This window comes from Trifolium pratense, linkage group LG6 (genome assembly GCF_020283565.1).
Source record: "Trifolium pratense cultivar HEN17-A07 linkage group LG6, ARS_RC_1.1, whole genome shotgun sequence".
In the NCBI taxonomy this organism is placed as follows: Eukaryota; Viridiplantae; Streptophyta; class Magnoliopsida; order Fabales; family Fabaceae; genus Trifolium; species Trifolium pratense.
Genome location: NC_060064.1, coordinates 26474575 through 26499984, shown reverse-complemented (window position 1 = coordinate 26499984; position 25410 = coordinate 26474575). Strand labels below are relative to the sequence as shown.

Below are 25410 nucleotides of genomic sequence, written 5' to 3'. Positions count from 1 at the left end.
GTTCTTAAACACAGATAAGCCATTCAGAAAGCCGGTAAATACTTCATGCCAAGTTCCTTTGCTGTTCAAAAAATAAATAAAAAACATAAAAAAAATAACATATTTACCCAGTATTAAAATGATGTTATCATATCCTATAATTAAATAAGATTCAACTTCATCCCATAAGTGTAGCTCACTTGGTAGCTACTACATTAATGAAAGGGCTTCGGCCGATGTTTAAGCTCCGAATTTCCCAATTCTCCACACTTAAATGTGAGTTTAACCACTAGATTACTTGATAAGAAAAATGTACTTCAAATCCTCTAGAATGAAAAGTAGGCAATGAAATGATGTTATCGTATTCTCAGATTAGGCGTGTTCGATTGACACGACACTTATGATTATATTGACTTATGTTATTTTCTTAAATTATTATCGATATAGATGTGTCGGTGTCCGTGATAGTAGATCAATGATTTATATCCAAATCTATGAAAGGATAGAAATTTCACTAATTTATTTTTATACTTTATTTTCTATTCATTTCAGAGGAATCAAATCTAACTAAACAATACCTATAGCTTGCACATATGAAAGTTTACAAAAATAGGCTTGTGTGAAAGTGAATCATTGATTTTGTTCTGTTCTAGCTTCTAAAGTTATGATCTAGCTAGGAGGAGGAATAGCTTCATCAACGAATCATGAGGGCCATATTTTTGTTTTTTGTGGTTGCATTTTATTTTTATAACATAAGAATATATGCCACAATAGAAAACCACAAGTGTTGCATCTGCTTTCATGTAACCAATAATTGTATATGCTAGATTCAGGGATAAAATTAGGGGTGGCAAAGTGGGCATGTCCGCCCCATTTAGGCCCGCCCCGTTTAAGCCTGCCCAAAAGTGGGGCGGGGCGACTTAGGTGTCCGGGTTCAACAACTCAAGCCCGTCCGTTTATTGGCGGGATGGCGGGCCGGCCCGACAAATACTCTTTTTTTTTTTTAACAGTTTGAATTATAACTTCACAATTCTTACCTTCTAGTTGATGTAAAAAAATAATAGTAGATTGCATTGAGAGAAGATTGTGAAGTTAAGCAGGTTGAATTATAACTTCACAATTCCTTAAAATTCTTACCTCCTATTTTTAAACTAACAGAAAATAGAGATAATTAAGAGTTGAGAGAAGATTGCAGCAGAGAATAGGGATAATTAAACTAACAGAAACATTAATTAAGTTAATAAGTAATTCCTTACAATTACCCTTAATTAAACTAACACTTACAATTAGCCTCAATTAAACTAACAGAAACATCAACTAAGTTAATAAGTAATTCATTACAATATAAGATAAAATGATAAATACTAGCAAATGGCTTATACGTTTGTGTCTCTGGAGAGGAAGAAGAACAACACAAAAGCGGTGGCTTGATGGAATAGAACAACGATGGAGTGGATTGAGTATCACGGGGGCGAAGTGGAAGAAGGGAGCACTACGGCGGATGAAATGAATGAATGAAACAAACAACCCTAATTTTGGCATAAAAAGAAACGTGAAGTTTTATATGAGAGAAAAATATTACTAGATTGAGATTTGGGCTCCTCATTCCAAGCCCAATTTTCAGTAAAAGTAAAAAAATATAAAAAATTAAAAAGTATGCGGGCTAACCCGCCCTGCTTTTTAAGCGGGTTAGGTGGGGGCGGACCACCTTAAGGTAGCAAGCCGAAAACCTCAGCCCGGCCCGCCAAAAATAGTGGGTCAAACGGGTCGGCCCGGCGGGCCCGGCCCGTTTTTCCACCCCTAGATAAAATGTTATGTTAATCAAAGTACCTCTAATTTCAAAAAAATATCTATTTAGTTCTTTTGTCTTTCATATTAATCATATTACTTCATTATAAAAAAAAAATTAATCAAAGTATCTAATTTCAAAAAATAAAAAATGAAACCACATAAAGATAGAAATTAGAATTCCAGCAAATTTAGTTTATTTAGACTCTGTTTTTCTTTTTTGGATTGCATTTAAACTCTGTTTACTTTGTGAAGGATATGTTCTATTTTTATTTTCTAAAATTTGTATTAAACTTACTGGTAAATAAGATGATAGTAGACAATGAAATTTTGAAATTTCATCTTGTCTCCACCACAATATTAATTTTGTAAGAGGCCCTTAAAATTAATATTGTGGTGGAGACAAGATGAAATTTCAAAATTTCAGACCCCGTGACTACAGGTCAGTTTGCTTAGATAGAAATAGAGAAGTGAGAAGCAACTGTGTTTTGGGTCAAGGAGTGTGAGACTCTTTTAATTAAGGGTGAAATAGGCCCCTCAATGGGTCTCGATGGGTTAGAAGGACTACTGTTCGATCTCTTGCAACTGCGTTTGGGAGGAGGCTAGAACCACTTGATGGTCTTGTTTACATGTTTAAAAATTTATTTTATATTGATATATTTAAATAAAAAGTTGTAACTCTATAGAACTATAGAAATAGACTAATGACCAATGAGATATTTTTTTAATGACAAATATTATATATAAATATAAAAATGAAAAAATATAAGTCAAAGTTTAGAAAAATAAGGAGGTACCAAAAATACATTCCATCAGAACCTAATAATCTTGAAAGTATGATAGAAAAACAAACAGACAGATAAACTACAAAGAAACAATGAGCCACTCCACTACTGAAATAAAGTCCTTCAAACACACCACCAGAAGAAAGATATCCCTCAAGAAGAGAGAGACAAAGATCAATCACAGGTAGGACAAAACAACAAGACAGTTTCCAATCCTCCTAACCCATCGAGACCCAACAAGATACTCTTTTAATATTTAATATGACATTTTAGAGAATTTGACAATATGACATAATATTTCAATTTTAGTTTATAATAATAAACTTAAATTACTAAAAAAAAATTAACAAATTTATAAATAATTATTTCAAAATACAAAATTTTATATTTATGTATAGACACACACAGACTTTTATCACAATAGTATATTCGTGTATTAAAATTGACTTCATCAATCTTTCACCAGTATTAAAAAATATGAAATGCTTTAATAAAAAACTAAATAATGTTTGGGAAATTCCACTAAACTGGGATACCAATAACAACATCCATTCCGGTTAATCGATCACCACAATTCTTTCCATTCGCTACCATTTTCTTTTCCAGCAAATCAATTGATCTTTTCTCAACCTCCTTCACACAAAAATTAATAACTCCATTTTGTCTCCCTTCCCAATCTCTCAATCTATAACTAAAAAATGGCATACACATTTTTGATTCATCGTTGTTAAGAAGATCCACAACGGCGATTCTTGCCACCCCAATAGGGCGAACACTTTTAAACTTCTTGCATTGCACCTCAAATGTGATTGACCTACCATGCAATGGCACATCCAACAAAAACTTCTCATTCCATGAAAGGAAACTTGAGTTGTTTACACAACGGTTGTCTTTCGCTGTTTTTGTCGTGTAACAATTAAGAGACTCACCTCGAACAACGACGTATACATCCTCCGTTACATGAATGTTTTCGCCAGATATAACCGTAATTTCCAATGTGCGTGAGGCTACACCCATAGTAGAAAAAAAATTAATGTTGTTGTGTACAAATGTGTTGGTGTAAGAATGAATGTATTTTGTTATGTTCTTCAATTTTGTTGTCGTTGGGTTTGTTGTGAAGCATTTGAGATTGGTTACTTATGATTATATAAGGTGGAGTTTCGATTTGGAAAGTGGTGAGAAAGAGGGAAAGAAAGAAAGAGTGAAATTTGTGTGATATTTCAGTGTATTTAAAATTTGGTTTGAAAAAGTAACGTGTTATTGTTAAGTTTTGACTTGTGACTTTGACTTACGCTGTTCGGTTGATATTCTTGAGATGAAATGAAATTAAATTACTCGCACATTGAAAGAACGACAATTTTGTTATTTTTTCGTGGAGATTGCGTGTGGTTGAGCGGCAATGTTTATTTGAGAATACAATTGAAATAAAATAAATTGAAACTAAGAAAATTAAATAAATAATATAATATTATATAGAAGAATAAAATTGCACTTGACATATAACAAATGTTTTTTTATTTATCAAGCCACTAGATTTAGTATAATATGAATAAGATCCTGAGTTTGATTCTCTGGTCATTGTAAACTTAAAAAAAATATTACTTTTTCTATTTTCCAATATAACTAAGTTATATATCAACAATAACATTTGAACAATCAATATATTCTTTTACACTCATTCAACACACTTTCTTTTAATTATTATCAATATTTCTCTCTTTCTATCACACCAATAATTTTTTTAACGGCAAAATATTATACTTCTTCCGTAACACTTTAAAAGTAAAACATCACTTTTTAGATTCATTGTATATAAAATAAATCTAGAAAGTGTATTTTTGTTTATAAAGTGTTACGGAGTGAGTATATATTAATAGAGAAATGAAAAAGTACAAGTAATACTCAATCCACCCTTTGTAGAAATAGTACAAATAGTACTCATCCCAATCCGGAAACATATAACCAAAACTACCTAGCTATACAATTTAGAGGATCTAGACACCATTCGTAAAACAAACATGGTGTACCAATCTTGTTTGTCAAAAGTCATTTCAAAAAAACAAGCTTAATTCTATCCACCAACTTTTGTATTTCTACAATTTTACCCAAAAAAAATTCTTTCATTCCTAGAACACCACAGCACCCAAATAACTGCATTTCAAACCATAAGAACTCTTTTTCTTCCATGCTTCCTATTCCAACACACACCCCGAAAAGTCTAAAAAATAGAGAGCATAGAGTGAGGTAACACCATGGCCACACCAAAACACCTAAAGACCTTCGACCACACAGCCCATGACAACGAACAAGAAGAAAAAAGATGGTTCTCTGATTCCTTGGCAGAATCACAAAAAATACAAGAAATAGGCTCACCGCCGAAAAAAACACCTCGACGAGCGAGATTTACACGTGTTGGAATCCTCCCCAAAAGAGCTTGCCAAGACAAAACTATAACCTTTGGCGGTACCCAACTCCCCCACACCTTTGCAATTGTCCCGGACAAACTCAACCCAAACAAAGGAGACAGAGTAAAACGGTTATAATTTTATCACATTTATCACATTATTCTCTTTTCTATTTTTTTTTCTTCTTAAAAGTATATGAACTATATGATGGTGATCCAATATAAGACCATAAAGATTTTAGGATTTTTAAAACATTTACAAGCGGTAGAACTAACAAATCTATTAAGAAGTCGAATTATCAACTTTTACACAAACATATAGTATTTCTTCAAGAGCACTAACAATGGCTTACACTTAGTTTTGAAAACAATTTTTTTTGTTTCGAATTGCCAAATTTTTTAGCCATAATGAATCCATAATAAGAGGAGTGCTAGCAACACACTCTTTAACAAACACACTCTCTTCTATTGGTTAAAATTTATATGGGTCCCATAAAAGTTATATAGGTCCACATTTGTTTATGGGACTCATGTGAATTTTAACCAATAAAAAAGAGTGTGTTAAAGTGTTTAAAAAGTGTGTTGTTAACATTATTCCCCTACTAAAGTTAAGGGATGAAAGCACCACATAAACATAACTAAAATTATTATAATCTTCAACCATCATCAACAAATAATTTTTACCTTATTAAACAACACATCGTCCGAGACCTTTTACCTAAAGAAAAATTAATTAATTAACTTCGGAGCTGTGTCTGGAAATCGTCTGGAAATTAAAGTCCAAATAAAAACTAAAGTACCACGGTTACGTGAGCCAGAAGAAATTCCCCCCATACGTCACACATGCAACAATTAGAATATACAGTATTGGATTGGATAGTGTCTTGAATTAGTCCACCACCAAACCACACGTAAAAACCAACCATAATTTAACAATGCATTCCAATGACACAAGAAAATTAAATATCTTAGGCATTTCCAAGATATTGCTCGCATAAAATTATTAACACTAAAAATCAAGGTCAAGGGTCAAGGTCAACACCGTATTATACTTTTTTACTTTTGTTACATATTGGTAACTATTGTTTGTCCTATAGGCAACTTCATTGACAACAAATTCTTCCAAGTTAGTCCGATAAAATTATTAAGACTAAAAATCAAGGTCAAGGTCAACACCTATTTATTATAATTTTATTTTGTGACATATGGTAACTACTTTTTGTCCTTGGAAATTTCATGACAATAAATTCTTTTTTAATTTCTAATTAAAATAAATGAATGTTCATAAATATTATTTAAACAATTTATGAATATAAATTTTACAAAATTCAACGTTGGATTGAAAGTTTATATCGTATGGATCATTTATGTTAAATTTAAATTTTACAAAAATCTAAAATCGGTTGATATGTTATTGAGACCGATTAAGATTAAAAATTTTGCATTTTTTATTAAATATGTTAATCTTGATTTGTCTCAATAACATATCAAATAATTTTAAATTTTTATTAAATAACATTAATTGACCTCCTACTTTTCCGTCACCTTAGTATTATAGTTGTTGCAATTTTAGTCCAAACTAAAATATTTCATTCCAAAAATGATTTGTTACAAGGCCTTGCTTTAAAGTTTTGGTTTATAGGAAAACAAAAAAAAAAAAAAAAATTGTTTTATAGGTACATGAAAATTAATGGAATGTAAATATTTTTTTTTTCTGAATGGTAAATATATAATATATAAATATAAAAAACGAAAATGGTATAAAAGAAAGTAACCTGATGGCATCCCAGATTTACCTCCTATTATATAAATTGTTTTAATCCTTTTTTTTTGTCTACAATAGAGTTAATGATCGAATCTAAGACCTCTAACATACTAACTAAATCCGTCACCATTAGACCAATATAGTTGCTTACCTCTATTTTTTGTTTAATGTTGTTAATTTTAGGCTATGATGAATGCAACACACCCATGATTCATTCATGAAAGTGTAGCAATTAGGGAATATGCTTTTTGTTATGAAAACCCGTACATAATTGGTAGAAAATGGTCCTTAGTATACCGACTTTGTTTTATATGCTTGATGTAGTTATCATTACTTGCTTATCATATCCTTAACAAAATGGAATACTATTCCTTCTAAATCATTTTCAAGAATAACATTCGTATGCATGGTCCTTAAGTACAGCACATGCACAGCACGATCTACAAATGATATTGATCCCCGCTTAATATACCTTATATGCAGTCATGAATTGTTGCCACTTGCAAGGAAGCCAAACAATTTTGCTATTTGTAGCACGTAAATTGATATCTTAACGTAGCCCCTTCCCTTGGCTTTATACTTATAGCATCTACTCTTGCGTAAGCTTGAAACCGAAAGCGAAAACGTGAAAAGGAATATGGTTCATATGATTTGTTTATGATCATGCATGGCCTTTAATTCACCCCGATTCGGATTCATGATAAAATCAGAAGTGAAAAAGAACAGTCATGCATTTTTCTTTGGAACATTTAAGGGATATCTAATATTGATTGGGTTAAAATATAGATTTTACTATCGTTTATAGTAAAAAATTTTAAAAAATATTCCCTCCGTCACAAAATATAAGCAAAAATTAGTCAACAAAGGTGAATGTATTTGGTCCAAATCTTTAACAAATTACATCAAGTTTTTTTGGCTCATATTTGCTTATATTTTGGGACGGATGAAGTATTATTAATTTTACTCTCGTTCACTCTCATTTACTCTTATTTTAAACCTGAGGATGCAGATTATTTTGCTCTCATTTACTCTCATTCAACAAGTTTCTTGTATTGGTAATAACGAAAAGGTAACCTGCATCCCAAGGACTAGACACAATGCATATATGTATGGTCTAAACCTCATGATGCAGATTACCCTATCCTCAAACAATGTACACCGACTCCAAATCGATGTAGTATTAAGCAAATGATCATATTACTTTATAATGTTCCACAAATATATTCGACTAAGACGGTTTAGCAAATCATTCTTTTAATGATTCTTATCTTGACTGTTATGATGAAAATAATGTACATCACTTATTCTTGACATATGATTTCCATTGCACTTGAATCAGAGCAATATGTAACAAAGAATCTGCTTTATTATACATTTCAATCCTTGCAGTGCTTTAGAATATTTGTCCCAAAAAGTTTGCCATATTCTCTGTGTTTTATCTAACTTTTATGCTTTGGCACACAGTATTACTTTCACATCTCCCATCGCATATCTTCACCTCACATATATGCATGCATGCTACTTCAGCCTTGGATATATGTATGTTGATTGTAGTAAATTTCCAAAATTTTAACAATGCACATAGATCTTATTAATATCTTCATATTGCCTCAAAAATAAATTATGTGCCTATTCTTTAGTCCAAGGTATCCTCTGGCCCGAAGTTATTTACTAATCTTTCAATTTAAGATTTCTTAACACGCCCCCTCGCGCCCAGCACTGGTGGATGATCCGATCAAAAACTCGATAGCAGGCGCGGCCCAACGAATCATGGAGGAGGCTCTGCTACCATCTTAGAATTGATCAGTTGAGCCTAACTTAACCTTACAAAACCGGCTTGTAAGGTGGAGATTGCATCTTCTTTATAAACATATATTTAGGTCATCTCGCAACCGATGTTGGACTTCTAATACACACTAATCAGGTATCGAAACCTATATTATCACTTGATTAAGGAACTCAATTATCCGGCAATTGTGCCACATCATGTTGGATAGCTGTATTTGGAACTTCTGTCATATTCAACATGTGGGCTTATATCGAAATTTATGTCTTTATTTTCATTCAGAATAGAGACCACTAGATGCAGAGCCACAAGGCTGCACCACCCCTGCATACAACTACACACTAATGAGATTAGCTAGCTTCATGGAAACACTTAGAATAATGTAATACTTTCTGCAAATGTTCGATACTTGAGGACCATTGAGACTGTTATTCTTGAAGTTAATTTGAATGGTGTAAAATATCTATCTCAATTTGTTGAGGCGTGAGGACCATTGTGTTTACAATTACAAAGAAATTAAAAATAAATGCAAGATCATTAGCTAATTAATATATCAGTATATTGGTATATTACTAAGCCAATACTTATTACTTTATGATGTAATTAACAACGAAAAATTATGTGACATTACCTTTGGTCCTCTCTTTAAAAGAGATATATGAGTCAACAATCAACTTTTGTTAATTTATATGACATATACGTACCTATAAAAAAAAATTAAGACTTAGGGCGGGCCATGGCGTCCGCAGCCCATGACTGGCTCCCACCCTGTCATATGATATGTTATTCAGACTCATCAAGAATAACGATATTCAATAAAAATTCATAAATCATTAATCTTGACGGATCCAATAACAATATCAAGTGATTTTTAATTTTCCTAATTTTGTTTTATGGATGATCAATATGATATAAACTTTTGATCCAATGATAATTTTGTAAAATTTATATTTGTTATAATGTTATTCACGATTTGTGCATATTGCAGTACTTAAAACACTCTTTCATATTAAACATTTATACACACTAATTAACTTTCAAAATCTTTTTAAACTATACACATATAAATGAACTTTGCATACATTCATTTAAGCCTATATATGGCTATTGTCAGGGCCGGTTTTGGGCCAAGGCAACCAGGCCTCCAGCCCAGGACCTCCAAAATATTGGGGCCTCAAATTTTTTTTGGGCCCATCAATATAATTGATTAAGTATAGTTTGTAACATAAAAATTTCAACTAATCTAATCTGTCGCAATGGTAGTGCGCACGGTGTCTATGACTCCTACATGGAGAGGTGCCAGTTTAACGCTCTCCCAGTTATTTTTTTTGTTTTTTTATTATTTTTTTTTTGAAACAAAAACTATTATAATAGAGAAAAAAACATCAGCCAAGTCTTATATTGTTTTTTCCTTTTGGTAATGAGTTGCTTATTTTTTTTTTAAATATTTTATTTTAAGAGTCTTTTTATTAAAGAAATTAAGAAACTAAAGAAAAGTTGTCGGGAATTGAATCCATTGAACATCTAGTTATTTTATTATTTATTTGATTTGTTTTGTTTTATTATTTATTTTATTTGTTGTGTAAATATTAATTTTATTTATTAATTATCTTTTAATTTTTATTTATTGGTTTAATTTCAACGATGCAGAATATGACTTTTTTTATGTTAGTTACACGAATAAATGATTATTTTTTATGTTTTTAATACTATTTACAATTTAAATAAATGATGTTCTTTTAAAAATAGTTATATTTTGCGTAAATTTATTTTTTATTAGGTATTCATTTTTATTATTTGCTCTGGGCCCCCAAAATCTCGGAATCGGCCCTGACTATTGTCTATACCTAGTACTTAATTTTATTTCTAAACTGTCCTTTAATTTTACCCAAAAAAAAACAATTTTATACGTGTTTATTCATTATACACACTTGAACTGACTTCTATTTTTCTTGATTTATGGTTTTATATATTTTTCTGCATATTTTTGTCAATTTGAATTTTGTTCTCGTTTTTCTGTTATACATTTGGGTAACTTTTATTTTATTTTAATATTTGTTTTTTTCTTTAAAAAAATAGTTTTAAAGCTTAAAGATCCAATTTTTAAATTTTTGACCAAAAAATTGTCTTTAAAATCTCGTGATTCACTTAACGAATTGAACCTAAGGAACTGAACCAAATAGTTCGTGAACTTCGAATGAGTCAAGTTTTAGCTAAAAAAATAGTTCGTAATAAACTCAAACCGAGTTTTGAGTTGGACCAATTTTTAACAAGTTGAATCGAGCTGATGTGAATTCGACTCAACTCGACTCATTTTCAGCCCAAACACCAAGTATCTTTTCTATTTTCATTTCTTTTTATTTAATAAACTTCTTTAAGGTGCTACAAATGATAGAAGACCTTATGGAGTACCGAAATAATTGGGAAGTCATAACAATCATGAGCAATTCTTTTTTTTTGAAGAATGAGCAATTCTTGTTTAGGCACAAACCCAAATAAAATATATTTAGACACACAAACACAAATCAAAAAGTTTAAAAGAAAATAAAATAGTCACATCAATTAACATTATTTTACTTCTTTTCTTTTAATTATTTTTATGATTTTGTGAGTGTGCCTAACAAATATCATTTGTATTTTTGCCAATTGAAGAATTTTCCAACAATCATATCATGCTTTTGTACTCTGTTTCTTTATACTAAAATATTTTGATTTTCCTCTCTCTACTATTATCAAAGGGTACATAAGAAATAAAAAATTATAATAAAAAATAGGTAAACTCAAATTTCAAGCAAAACTATTACGTGAGATCTATTCTTTGAGCTAGAGGGACAAATATCATTAATCATTGTACTCTGGACACATATTTAATAATTATTAATTTTAAATAAATATTTTATGCAACGACATCATCATTAAATTAAACTATTTAATTAACGTAAACATAGCAACATATTTTTACTATATATAGTGATCAAACCACTTTATATATTTTACATGCAAAGGTTAAAAAATGGGTGAAACTCTCAAGTTTGTTTATACTATGATCCTTTTTATTTCTTTATTGCTCGTTGTAGCCGTTGATAGCCGTAAGCTCTTTCTCATATTTTTTAATTTTTTTTTTTAATTTTATACACAATCTTTCACCAATTTTAGTTATATTTCTATATTGTTATTTTATATTACAGAAAGACCAATAAGAGAAAGAATAAGCTGCACTCATGACTATGAGTGCATAAACAAGTGTCCTCATTGTGATTTAAATTCAAGACTACACTGCGTTAGAGGTTTTTGCGGTTGCAGACCATAAAGTAAATATGATTTATCTATAATGTCATTCCATTTTCGTTGCTTGACATATATACATATATAAATTAATAAGGTTGTTCTTGTGTGTTGTGAATTCGAACCGAAAACTACACTAATAATACTTTGATGTGTGGGACAAATAAATTGAAGCAACCAAATAGGGATGACAATGAGTAGGGTATGGGTAGGGTACTATAGTACCCATCCCCATACTCGCGGATTGAAAAAATACCCGTACCCATCCCCATACCAGCGTGGGTAACAACTTTTCCCCACGTCCCCATACCATATGGGTACCTAGGTACCCATACCCGTACCCGTTACCCGTACTTTTACTAAAAATAAATTGATTAATTATAAAATATCATATAATTTTAATAGAATTAAAAAAATTTCAAAGATTTTATTATTGACTCATGAAAATTATAAACAAAATTATTACTAACCTTATGTTAAAGTTCATATTTATGTTAAATATTCACATTATTTTTGTATTATGTTATAAATAAATATTTTTATTAAAAATATGTAATAGTTTAATAGAGTTGTATTGTTTAAAATTGATTTACATATATTATTATATAATAATATAAATAAAATAAATATATATTATGTGGGTATGGGGCGAGGTGGGTACTAAGGTACCCGTTAGAGCTGTAAAAAGGGCCTTAAGGGGCCGGCCCTTTAAGGGGCGGACCCACTTATTCCTGATTATTAATTTTATTTAAATTTTAAACACAGTTTTTTTAGGGTGCCGATCGTGGACAGTGCTGATTGAAGAAAAAGAGAATAAGTTCACGACACTAGAAAAATTGTTTAAAATTTAAATAAAATTAATAATCAGGAATAAGTGGGTCCGCCCCTTAAAGGGCCGGCCCCTTAAGGCCCTTTTTACAGCTCTAGTACCCGTACCCGCACCCATACCCGTTAATTTTTGCGGGCAATTACCCATATCCGTGCCCGTACCCAAAATGCGGGTTTTTACCCTACCCGTTGTGGGTAATTTTTGCGGGTACCCTCTGGGTATGAGTCAAATTGTCATCCCTACAACCAAATCAAAATGAATGAGCAATAAATCAAAAAAATCTAAACTACCAAAAGCGATAAATAACACGAATAATTTGTTTACACAGTTCGGATATAACAACCTAGTATGGGGGAGAGAAAGCTCTCCGTTCCACTATCAATGAAAACTTAATTAGAAAAGGTTCAACCACACAGAGTTACAAGATTTAGAGTTTTCCTAAATCTACCATTTTCCCGAATATCTTCCCCGTGACCAAGAGATTCAATCAATAAGTGATTACAAGGTGAAAGAAAAGAGATCCAAACACTAGAAATAACCCAAGATAAACCCTCTTGCTCCTAGACTTGATATTGGATCAAAAAACCCTAAAATTCCACTTTCTCTCTCTTCCTGGCGGCTGCAAAAACTGATTATGCATTTTTATACAGCAGTCTCACGCCTCGTGTGAACAGTGCCACGCCCCGCGTGAACAGTGGCACTCCCCGCGTGGTGGACAACATTCAAACCCCAACCAAGCACTTCAATTGTTCCTCGCGTGAGCCAGGGCCACGCCCCGTGTGGTGCTCTGAAACCTAAAACTGCATCAAATCAAAGGCAAAATACCAACATTGTGATTGTATGTGTTGCATATAATTTTATCCTGAACAACACCATGCTCACGAGAGTAAAGGATTGTGCTAAGGTGAATAGTCTCGTTCTCGATATTTTATGGGTCTTAGGCCAAATATAAGGAAAAAAAAACTTATTCCATTTAATATAATATACATTAATACATAATAATAGTTTTATAAAATATAAAAAAAATACTTGAAAATTCATAAGACGTGATTTCTTCGACAATTTTGAAATGCAAAATCATTGATAATCGCATCGACATCAATGTCCTCCAAGATATATTTCTCAATTGACAAAGTTATCAAACGATCTCAAGTAGGTTTTAATTAACTTCAATTTTAAAAAGCTTCTTTCCGCCGATGCTACAGTCACATGCACTATCAGAAAAACTCTATAGGAATTGTTATTCGAATAATAATAAGCAAATTGTAACACTCAGAGAATATATCAATCTACATCAACATATGATAAAGTACCATGAAAAAAGATTGAGTGAAATTTAACACAACATTCTTTCAACCCATTATCATCCCTATAAAAATTAAAAGATACTTTTAAGTGTCTTCAATTCCTCAATTGTCACGTTTTCTTTCTTTAAGCATAATTGATTTTTTATTTCAGCAGAATTAATTTGTTTTTTTAATAGTAGGTAGGTATTAGAAAAATTGGCCCCCTAGGCCTCAGGCCGTGGCACCCGTGGTCATAGCTCAGGGCCGGGCCTGCTTGTGAAAGGTGTATATGGTATTAATTTTTCGACGTGAATTATAGGATGATGTTTGTTTATATTTTGTTTTGTGAAACATGCATCGATACAAAGGTTGTTTAACGTGTGAGGCAAAATTTTAAATAAATGGACGGCAAAGGAACCCGTTTGGTTCATTAACTTAGTCTCGGAGATGATTAAGCATCAGTGTGGAAACACCAATGAATAATGATGATCCTTTTGATGTTAAGACATACTTATTAAGCTTGGAAGGGTGTTATTTTTCTTTAATTGACCATGTCCTCCTATAATATACTTTTTTGAGTCTAAGTTATTGGAACAACATGCGCATAACGAGTACAAGTGCATCCACATTACATATATTTTACAATTATATTCACACCTTAGATCGTTTGATGTTTGGAATGTATCTTTGTGTGTTTGTTTCTATTCACTGCAATTTTATAACACTTTAAATGATTTAAAATTTATCTCACTCCAAGAATTCTATCTGGTTCTCTATACAGGCCGTTATAACTATCCTCAAGACAAGACTCAGTTGTAGTATCGAGGTGTTTGTTCACGAGAATAAAGTGGAGGATTATTCTCTCTCCTATGTTATGGTGTTCTTTAAAGTTTGTTGGATTATTTTGTATGTTTAAATTGTGTTGCAAGGCTCTGATATTTTTACATCAGGGCCGAGTTTAATAATATGTTCTTGAGAAAATATTATATATGTCATTTCGTTATGAGGATAATTGTAAGACACTATAATGTGAAAATATTTTATTTTCAATTATTGTGTTGGATTGTTATTTATGGCGATCGATGATGTGATATTCCATATTGCGTGAACATTTATTTATTCCACATAATACTTTTTTAGTTTTTATAAGGATATATATGATATGGAAAAATGGTAAGTAAAATACGTCATTGAAATATAGAATTGATCACAAAATTATGATTCTAAATCCAATATATATTTTTCTTTTGTTATGAAAAATGCTTTTAAAAACAAATTTTAAGGTGGGATATAAAACATAGCTAATGTTCTCTCTCAAAGTAACTGCATAAGCATGATAGAATATATATCATCTCAAACACATGGTTCCTGGTCATATATATCATATAGTCGGAGCAAAAACTGCAAACCATAAGAATGAACATGAATAAGTAACAATATGTGGCAAATATTTCTGTTAACTAAATGTTACCTATTAGATTTATAGTATGCTTCTCTATGGTTTGTGCGACATCAGATCGACTAAACTATTTTGCATAAATAAAACAAGGGATAATCTGCATTCCAAGCATTAAAGACAAGACAACTAACAATAATATATTGCTGTAAATTAATCTCTGGATGCAAATTATCTAATATGTACCGAATATTTACACCGACTCCACCATGAAGCAACATTCCACCATTGGCGAAAAAGGAAACTATCATTTGATTACACAGTTCTGCATTGGTGATAAGGAAAAGATAATCCGCAATCCAAGGCTTAGATACAATTACACAACTGTTGTTCTAAACCTCAGGATGCAGATTATCCTATCCTTACCCAATATACTCCCATTCAACAAGTCTATTTTACATTGGTATTAAGGAAAAGATAATCCGCATCCTAAGGACTAGATACAAACGCAAACGTTGCTCTAAACCTCAGGATGCAGATTACCATATCCTCACCCAATAACACTGACCCCAATTGCAAGTTGTATCAAGCAAATGAGGCCGAAAGAAAGAATATGAGCAAATACTCTAGGAGAAGAATGCTGAATTAGGTTTGATTGTGAAACTTCTGCACGATTATAGGAATTTATAGTGTTCCTCAAACATATTCGATAAAATTGTGCAGCCAATCATATGTTTTTAAGATTCTTTCTTTGAACACGCTTTTTTGAAAAAGTATCTAGTTCACTAAATAGCAATCTGTAACAAAAGAATCTTCTTTATTATAGATACATATCATCCGTGCAATACTTATAGCTCACCCAAAAAGCTTGCCAAATTCTGTGTGTTCTATCTTGTTACTTACTTTTATGCTTTTTTTGACAGCTTCACCTCTTCAAATCTCAGATCTTATTCTCACATATATGCAGGCTACTTCAGCCGTGGATACATTTATGTTGATAGTTTTAATTTCCTTTAATTCACAATGCACATTCACCCCAATGACACTTAGATGAGATGGCGCAGGTCTCTTGAGTATTCAGCAGTGCTAAAACTCTCAGGGAGAGTTTGCCTCCTGTTTGGATCGCCCAAAGCTTGAAGGATTAGTCTCTGCATTTGCGCGCAGAGGATACCCAATTTACGCAAGAAAATATAACATATTTTAACAGATATTAGTGATCGGATCAGGCATAGGCTACACAAGCATTGATAAAACAAAATGTCTCATTCAATATGTGGGCATATACTGAAATTTCTGTCGCTTTTTTCATTCAGAATAGATACCACTAGATGCAGAACCACGAGGCTTGCTTCTTGGAAACACTTCATTCTAAAAAGAATAGATATCAACAAATCTAATACTTTCTGCAGATGTTCTATACTTGAGGACCATTCAGAGTGTTATTCTTGAAGTTAGTATGAATGGTATAGAATTTCATTTTTTAGGACAAACCCATAATTGTTTGTGAATATAGGAGGTCCATTTTGTTCTCGTTACTAATAACTTGTGTTTCATGAGAATAATATAATACACAAAAATAAAAATTTGAACAAAAAAGAATAAAGTCATGATCATTTTTTTGTGATTGCATAAACGTCATGATCATTTATAATTAGAGATTCGTTATTCATGAGCTTGAATCATGTAAATATTTCCGGTAAATTCGAGAATCAAATTCATCTCCAACCATAATTTCTTAGATAGATTGTTGTTGTGGATGGCTGAAAACTACCGGAGGCATGTCACTGAATTAAGGAATTATTCGCAATATTGTGCAACTCCCCTGAAGTATATAACCGGGTTTTTTAATGATAAATATGTTGAGACTATCAATACACACGAGAATAGACAACATGGTATAGGCATTATTATGATGAAATTAATCTATGATTGTAAGTTCTTTGTTTTAAAGAAAGCTCCTCACCCAGTCAGTGGCGACTCCACGAATGTTAGAGAGCCTGGGCAAATTTTTGGAGACAATTTTATCAACCCAAATTTCGAATATAGAATATTTAAACCTTGTTTTTCAATATTTAATTTTGGAAGGAATTTTTGAACAAGAAACAACAAGCAAGAGTATAGTCATGTTTCCAACATAATTAAGGCTCAACTAAATAAGAGGCTACACAAAATAGAAAAAACCATCAAAACGCAATCAAATAAGAGGGATGAAATATAACATACCAATAGCCACTACATAAAACTAGGAGGCAACTTCCCTCTCCGAGATCTCTTTGCGGTGAAGGTTCTTATAATATCAACATCATCAAGTGACTTGAATATCTCCCGCTCGGTGTAACATATCATCAAGTCATTAAATTAAACCACTCATCGTTGATCTTGTTGCACAATTTAGTCTTAATAATCTTCATTGCGGAAAATGCTCTTTCAACGGATGCTGTCGACACCGGTAATATCAAAGCCAAATCAATAAGTTTGTAGACCAATTGAAATATGAAATGTTTATCAGTTTGAACCATCTTCATAGCCAAACTTTGAACATTTACACAAATAGAAAAATGAAACATGACTTTTCACGTGAACTACATAAGTCTCAAGTTGCTTCCTTATTGTTCCACGGTCTACATTAGAAAAATCTGCATGATAAATATCAGCAAGACGAGCAAGCTTATCAACATCAAACTTGGAGAAAGAATTCTTGGGGTCAAGACATGAGAAACAATTAAGCACAATGTTACTTCCTTCACTAAAGCGGTGATCCATCTCCACACATATTTTGTCAATAGCAACATAAAAAATCTCAGCACGGTAATGATAAAGAATAGTGACAGTCATCCCTTCTAGCCTTGAACGACCCCGAACCGGTATTTTTGCATCCATACTTGGCACCATAATACTGATGAATCCTCATATCAGTCGCTATTTCTAGTCTTAATACCATTTTATTAATTTAGTGTTTAATTTAGAGTCATTTTAAATAAATTGTGATTTTTGATTTACCGAGTCAATTAAGCATTTTATCGAATAATATATTTTTTTTTTTGATAAGCAAAAGTTGTATTAATAAGTAGTACAAGGAGTACTCAAAATCTTACAAAATACAACAAAAGGGCCCTTAGAGTTTTTTAAGACACTCTAAAGGTTGTGTGAGCCAATCTGTAAACACAAAGTCACTATATCTACCCGAGCGACCTATTTGATTTGGTCAATTAACTGATCAACATTAGGTACTCCTCCCCCCCCCCCCTAAAAGACACTCTAAAGGTTGTGTGAGCCAATCTGTAAACACAAAGTCACTATATCTACCCGAGCGACCTATTTGATTTGGTCAATTAACTGATCAACATTAGGTACTCCTCCCCCCCCCTAAAAACAATTTTATCGAATAATATGGTATTTTATGTAGTTTTTATTTGTTGAAGCTATTGACATATTGTGTTTGACCAAAGTGGAGTACACTATTTTAATATCATGGACAAATTAAAAGGAAGAGGCCTGCTATTTTGACACGATTGTGACCAACACGTATTTGACAAAGTATCATATACAAGAGAAAATGGGAGTGTGCACGCAAACCGGGGAAGAAAATATATTATTTAAAAAGTGAAAATGATATACCGACCATATATTTGTTTGGTCTGTGTTTAAAATTTGTGTCTAGGAAACATTTCTCTATAAGGAATGATGGCTTTAAGTCTTGTTGACCCGGATCAAAAAGTGAGGTGTTTAGGTTTCATTGGTTGGACATATATTAAAACACCACAATGAGAAGGAGGGGATCAACATCACGTACAGAGGAAAAGAAAGAAGAATCACGCCCAGGAGGAGCGGGGCATCACGCAACAGAATTGGAGAACGGCAAAAGCGCAACAAGCAGGAGCATCATATGTTATCTGGTTTTATTTTATTCTCTATGTTGCTTATTGTCACAATTATGTCGAGCTAAATTTTCATGATTGGTCCTTAGGGAATTCTAATTTCAATTTATCTTGAACCATGTGATTATCATTTGATATGATCAATGAATTACGAAGTTAGTTTATTTGATTATTCCTTGTGCTTAATGCTTTGTATGAATTCGCTGATGACCTATTCGCAAGTGTACGAATTGCCACGTAGTAATAAAAATGAGTTGTCGATCCACAGGGATTGCGCGACTAAACAAGTATAATAGTGTCTATAAACATCATGCAATAAGAAAACATAAATTGGGGGTTTGTTTGAGTAATTGAACGGTAAGAAAAACGTGCTATTCAATAAGTGGAAAAGCGAGGTAGAATCATCAGAATCACCTAGTCTATAGTTTAATCTCATGCAATCTACCAGATCATATGAATTCACTCAAGCATTCACAACTGGATCAACAATATGGTGAATCGCAATCTCTTGTCAAAATCCACTCTATTCGTTGTCGATACTCCTCCGATCTCTCGGATGAAAGCTACCTACAACGAATGATTTGAAAGTGCGTTGATCGTTCGCTACACTCTATGTTTCAATCTCTCGACCGGAAACACTCGAGTGCTTAATGCATATCAGTTCAGAAATTAAATCAATATTCTCATACGTGACTTAAATCGAAATCCATTACAACACTAATGAAGGATCATAAGGCATTAAGTTCAGATTTGCATTAAGTAAACACTATTACAAGAGTAAATTCATACAATTCAGCAGATTACAATCAATAAATCTACATCCTAAGCTATCCTAGATCCTACCTCCACAAGAAGTCTAGCTCCTCATGTTGCTTCGTTCGCCTCCTAGCTTTAACTTTATCGCTTGAGAATCCATGCTGCTGAGGTGCTTGAAGCTATCCAATGGAAATTAGGATCCAACTGGTGTGAACTCTCAGAAAATCAAAATGTAGATGAACAGTATCAGAATTTCGAACCCCGATCCAGAAAACTGACTTTTCTATATATACTGATTGTAACCACGCTGCGCGTCAGATCTACCATGCTGCGCGTGGTTGCTGACATTAACACTACGCTGCGCGTGGTTGCTGAAATTAACACTACGCTGCGCGTGATATGGGCTACGCCCCCAGCGTAGTGCAATTTTCTCCTTCACGCCGCGCGTGATAGATCTCACGCCGCGCGTGACTAAGTCAGTGAGCCAGTTCATCTTCAGGCAGAGTATTACGCCGCGCGTGATAGCCATCACGCCGCGCATAATAGAAGCAGTTTTTTTGGTCTCTCTGGTGCAGGAATTACGCTGCGCGTGGTCCATCACGCCCCCAGCGTAGTGCAATTGTGATTTTCCTGCATATTTTCCTGCTTTCTTGTAGAACAAGCAATCTTGCTTCCGAGTTGATTTCTCTTGATTTTATTGCTTAAAAACTACTAAAATGAGTCTAATGTTCCTCAAATAGCATGAATTATGAGAGTGTGACGATCCGTCATCATTCGCGACTTATATGATGATTTCAATGATTTGTTTTACTATGACAATAGGAATAAATCATCGATCTAAGAATAATTGATCAATTAGCTTTCACTTAAGACATTTCAGATTGTTAATTGAGATTAACGGATTAAAGTTTATATTCCTCAATTGATCATAGATTACCTAAGACATTAGGAATCGATGATCAAGGGAGAGAATTATGTTACCAAGACATTGGGCATAATCACTTGAGATTTAATCTAATCATGAAACTAAATTGAGTAATTTGTAATCGTACATGAAATTACCAAGAGAAATAGTAATTAGATGAACCAAAAGGATCAATCGTTTTTCTTTCATTCAATTTGAATCCCAAGTTATTTCTAAGTTTATGATAAAAATCCAAACCAAGTTAAACTCCCCCCGTTTGCATTTTAATTATTAATCCTAAATTAATTTAATTGTTTTGTCGAGATTGAAACAATCCCTGTGGATACGAACTTTGATTTTATTACTTGACGACAATTTAGTACAGTTGCTAAATATTCATCAAGTTTTTGGCGTCGTTGCCAGGGATTGTTGATTGATTCGACAAGGCAATTGAACCATACTTAGTTCATTTTTTTTGCAAGATGCACTTGTCGTGGTTACAATCAAGGAGATGTACTCAAAGAAATCATGAATAGAGCAACTACTAGCAACAGACACAACCACCAATAATTGTAAACGGTGAGCATAACAATGGACATATAAAGCATAAGGGTTTTCATCTAGAATCTTTCTTTGCAAACCATTAAATTCACCTCTCATATTTGAAGCCCCATCATATCCTTGCCCTCTTAACCTTTCTTTTGCACCTAGAATCTTTCTTTTGAATGTCACTACAAATCATTATGCAATCTTTTGCACCACGGTCAAAAGCATCTCTCAGTTGTTCATTATTAGATTTTACCCAATCTACCATCTCTCTAAAATTGCCCTTGTTTATAGAAGTAAGAGATTCATCATGGCCACGGAAAGCCATGCCTTGTGCTATGAGATATCTTGAACAATCTAAGGAATAAGTCAAACGGATCTTATACAATTCTTCCGATACTCTAGTTGCTCTAAGAAACTTATTTGCTATACTTTGTCTTTGATTATTATAATCATCATAGTGCTTCGTACATGAGTTGTGCATACTACCATGACCACCAACATGATCTTTCAAGCCACTGGATGCACTCTTCCAATTTTTATATCCGCCTTTGGTGAAGACTTCATTACCCAAGTGCTCGGCCCTCACGCTTAAAGAGAAAACAATGGAAACAATAAACTGCATCCTTGAACTCACTGTATTCTATCCATGTATACCTCTCATACCATGTTTTACAAAATGCTCTTTTTGATTTTTCTCTTCCAAATTGAGTTTGAGGATAATTTTTCAAAATTGTTTGCGTTGGACCCTTCAATATATATGCCCTCCTCACTTGATCTTGAATATCCGGAGCATACTCATGAATTTGTTTCCTAAGACTCGGATCACGCACAATCTCATTTGAATTAAACTCATTGACCTCATTGGCCACATTAGGTGGTGGTTCTTCTGGTTCGGCATCCGATTGTACAATATTCACATTCTCAATAGCTCTAGGAACCAAAAACTTCCTCATCTCTGAAATTAAATTATGCAAAATTAAGAAATAACAAACAGAGACAAATTGGTGTATAATATATTTTCACTAACTGAATACTAATTATTGAAAACGGAATTCCATTGGACATGTTTGCTTGTGCTTGCAGTATTACAAGTTCAAGTGGTTTGCAAAAAAAAAAAGAGATTCTTTGTGTATACCAAAGTACATACCTATTGCAGAACCAACTAAAACTACTTATTTATATAACCAAAATAGCTTATTTATATAATCACTTAACAATCAAAACAACTTAACAAATTTAAAATTCAAAACAACACCAAGTCATCAAACAAAGATTCTAGATTGAGAAGGTTTTAGGTTGTTAAAAATTAATTGCAGTATGTTGGATTTTAGGTTTGTAGTTTGCTTACCTCAAAACCTTTGCGACGAGGAGAAAGAGTGAGAGCGGTGATGCGTTGCGGCGCGGTGAGCGGTGGTGCGGTGGATTGGAGATTGAACAGCGAGGTGAGGGAGAGAGATTGAGAGCGGCGAGTGAGAGAGAGCTTGAGGACGGCGAGTTTGAGAGAGAGAGATCGAGAAAGTGAAGTACGATCTCTTTCTTTTACTTATTTTTCTGTTTTTGTTTTTATTAAAAAAAAAATTAAATTGGGCAGCCCAGGCACGTGTCAGGCATGCCCGGCGGCATAATCGCCTCTGCACCCAGTATATTTTTTGTTCTCGTTAGCAAAAGCCAAAGTTCATTTGTATCTCTGTGTGTAACCATGTAAAAAGATCTCTTGTGTTATGTTCTCTTTCTTTAAGGTTCAAAAGTGTGTTATTAAATAATTCGTGAAGATCCAAAGGAATTTTTTGTGGGGAGGTTGTTTAGAGGATAAGAAGTTGTGTTGGATTAAGTGGGATCAAATTTGTTTGTCTAAAGATCAAACCTTAATACACTGGGTTATGAGTTCCCTCACTTATAAAGTGCTCAATCTTTACTCTTCCAACCAATGTGAGACTTTTTACTCACACTTCATACCTCAACATCTTCCCTCAAGTGTGAGTCTCTCTACATCCACGATTCATCACCACTCACTTATTGCTCCCCCAATCGGGCTTTGATACCAAAAGATAAAACGTGGCTAGGGTTTCAATGGAATTACAATGGCATAACATAATGAAAGTTACAAGCAAATATATAGTCAAATCTAATAGACTATACTAACCGAAGGATCAAGAAGGTTTAGGGGTGAAAAACTTAGAAGTCTTCAATGCGGCGTTGTCAAGCAAATGGAAATGGAGATTCTTATGTAGACAAAGATGCAATGTGGGCTTATTTGTTGTGTTTTAGATACGGTCATTTACCCACTAGAATATTAAGCTGGGTAACAACACAGGTTGGTGGTAAGGATTCCATTTGGTAGAAGGATGTCATAGGCATTGGTAGGACGTTGGAGACCGATTGGTTTAAGCCCAACGTGAGCTGTAATGTTGGTAATGAAAGAACATTGGATTATGGAGGTTTAAGTGGTTTGGTAATGTTTCATTTTGTGACTTATTCCCCAATCTATTTTCTAAAGAAGAACGTCGGGATGATATGATTACAGATAGGCTGAGTTGGAACGGTGAGCTTCCCGTATGGTCTTGGCAATAATGATGAACAACAACTAGATGAGCTTAAGGATCTATTAGTTGGCGCTATTTTTCCATCAAATACCCAAGATAAATGGCGTTGTAGATACATCTCATCCATGGAATACTTTATAACTCAATCTCAAAAGGTTTGTCACATTTTGTTTATTGTATCTTGTTACCAACTATTTTGCTTTGTGACAACTTTTTATCTTCATATCTCATACCTTATTCTCACATATATGTAGGCTAGACCAGCCGTTGATACATCCAAAGTCTTGGTTTCGGAAGATGGAATGTCTAATGTATTTTTATCTGGCAAACTAATTGGATTATTGCGAGTAGAACGAACGGGACGTGCCTTGGAAGAAGATATTTGTTACTGAACTTTATTATTGGGAATAACAAAAACATCTCTGAATATTCAAAGTTTCATATCCGAAGCAAGTTTTCAAGAAACTACTAGAGTTTTAGCAAAAGCCTTTCTTCAGGATCGTATCGATTGGTTGAAAGGTCTTAAAGAAAATGTTGTTTTAGGAGGAATGATACCCGTTGGTACCGAATTCAAAAGAATAATGGACCGTACGTTCACGGTCAAGGCAACATAAGAAGATTACCCCAAATTCACATTAACAAAATAAATTAGGTGAATTGCATATTTGCAGCATGTATGTATCAAGCATAGGCTCTGCAATCATTGATTAAAACAAAATGTTACATTCAACCAATTACGAATATGAGTCTGACCATGGATGAAAGATGACCTAAAAATATGTTTATTAGTGGGGGCAATTTCCATCTTACAAGCCGATTTTATAAAATTTAGTTAGGACCAACCCAAATTCTTCTATTAATGTCACTGATGACAGTCAATTAGATGATATTTTTAGTAGTAATTTAGTATAGTGGGGGCAATTTCCATCTTACAAGCCGGTTGTGAATTGTCTGTCGTCAAAGTTATCTGTTGTTTCGCTGACGATTTTGTTTGGCAGACATGTTACTCGAGGATGAGCAACAGTTTAAGTGTGGGGTTGTGATGACAGTCAATTAGATGGTATTTTTAGTAGTAATTTAGTATAGTTTTAATATCAATTGAAGCCCAAAAGCAAGCAAATACCTGAAAAAGGGAAGTTACTTGGCCCGGAAGCAAGAAAAATGGAAAAAGCGTCAAAAAAGGGTAAAAACGTAATATACAACGCAACCCATCGTACCCACGATGAGATCCGGAGTGGCGCGATGAGAAGTCAGTTAATTTGAAGAAAATCAGCAGAAAATCTTTTCCATCTTACCATGATGGCTTGTCATCGTGGCACGATGATGACTTGAAAAACACGCAGAAAATCCTAAAGAAATCTTCCATCGCACCACGATATGATCCATCGTGGCCACGATGAGGCGAAAATACACACCATTGTGGCCACGATGGGTGCGATGGATGCGCAGAAAAAGCTCAAACCCAGCTGAAAAACTA

General features: G+C 33.2%; 1 protein-coding gene, 1 long non-coding RNA gene and 1 pseudogene across 2 annotated transcripts; 1 reads left to right on the top strand and 2 right to left on the bottom strand.

The window, feature by feature from the left end:
* Positions 1-2909: 2909 nt before the first annotated feature.
* On the bottom strand, positions 2910-3664 carry LOC123890578. The gene has a single exon (XM_045940215.1). It carries the CDS (start codon positions 3567-3569, stop codon positions 3075-3077), a length of 495 nt encoding a protein of 164 aa, XP_045796171.1. The 5' UTR covers positions 3570-3664; the 3' UTR covers positions 2910-3074.
* Positions 3665-11467: 7803 nt separating this feature from the next.
* Positions 11468-14957, top strand: LOC123890135. Its single transcript, XR_006802717.1, has 3 exons — positions 11468-11596; positions 11696-11818; positions 14689-14957. It is a non-coding gene; the product is annotated as an uncharacterized LOC123890135 (long non-coding RNA).
* Positions 14958-17535: 2578 nt separating this feature from the next.
* LOC123892001 lies at positions 17536-22343 on the bottom strand (annotated as a pseudogene).
* Between the last annotated feature and the right edge of the window lie 3067 nt (positions 22344-25410).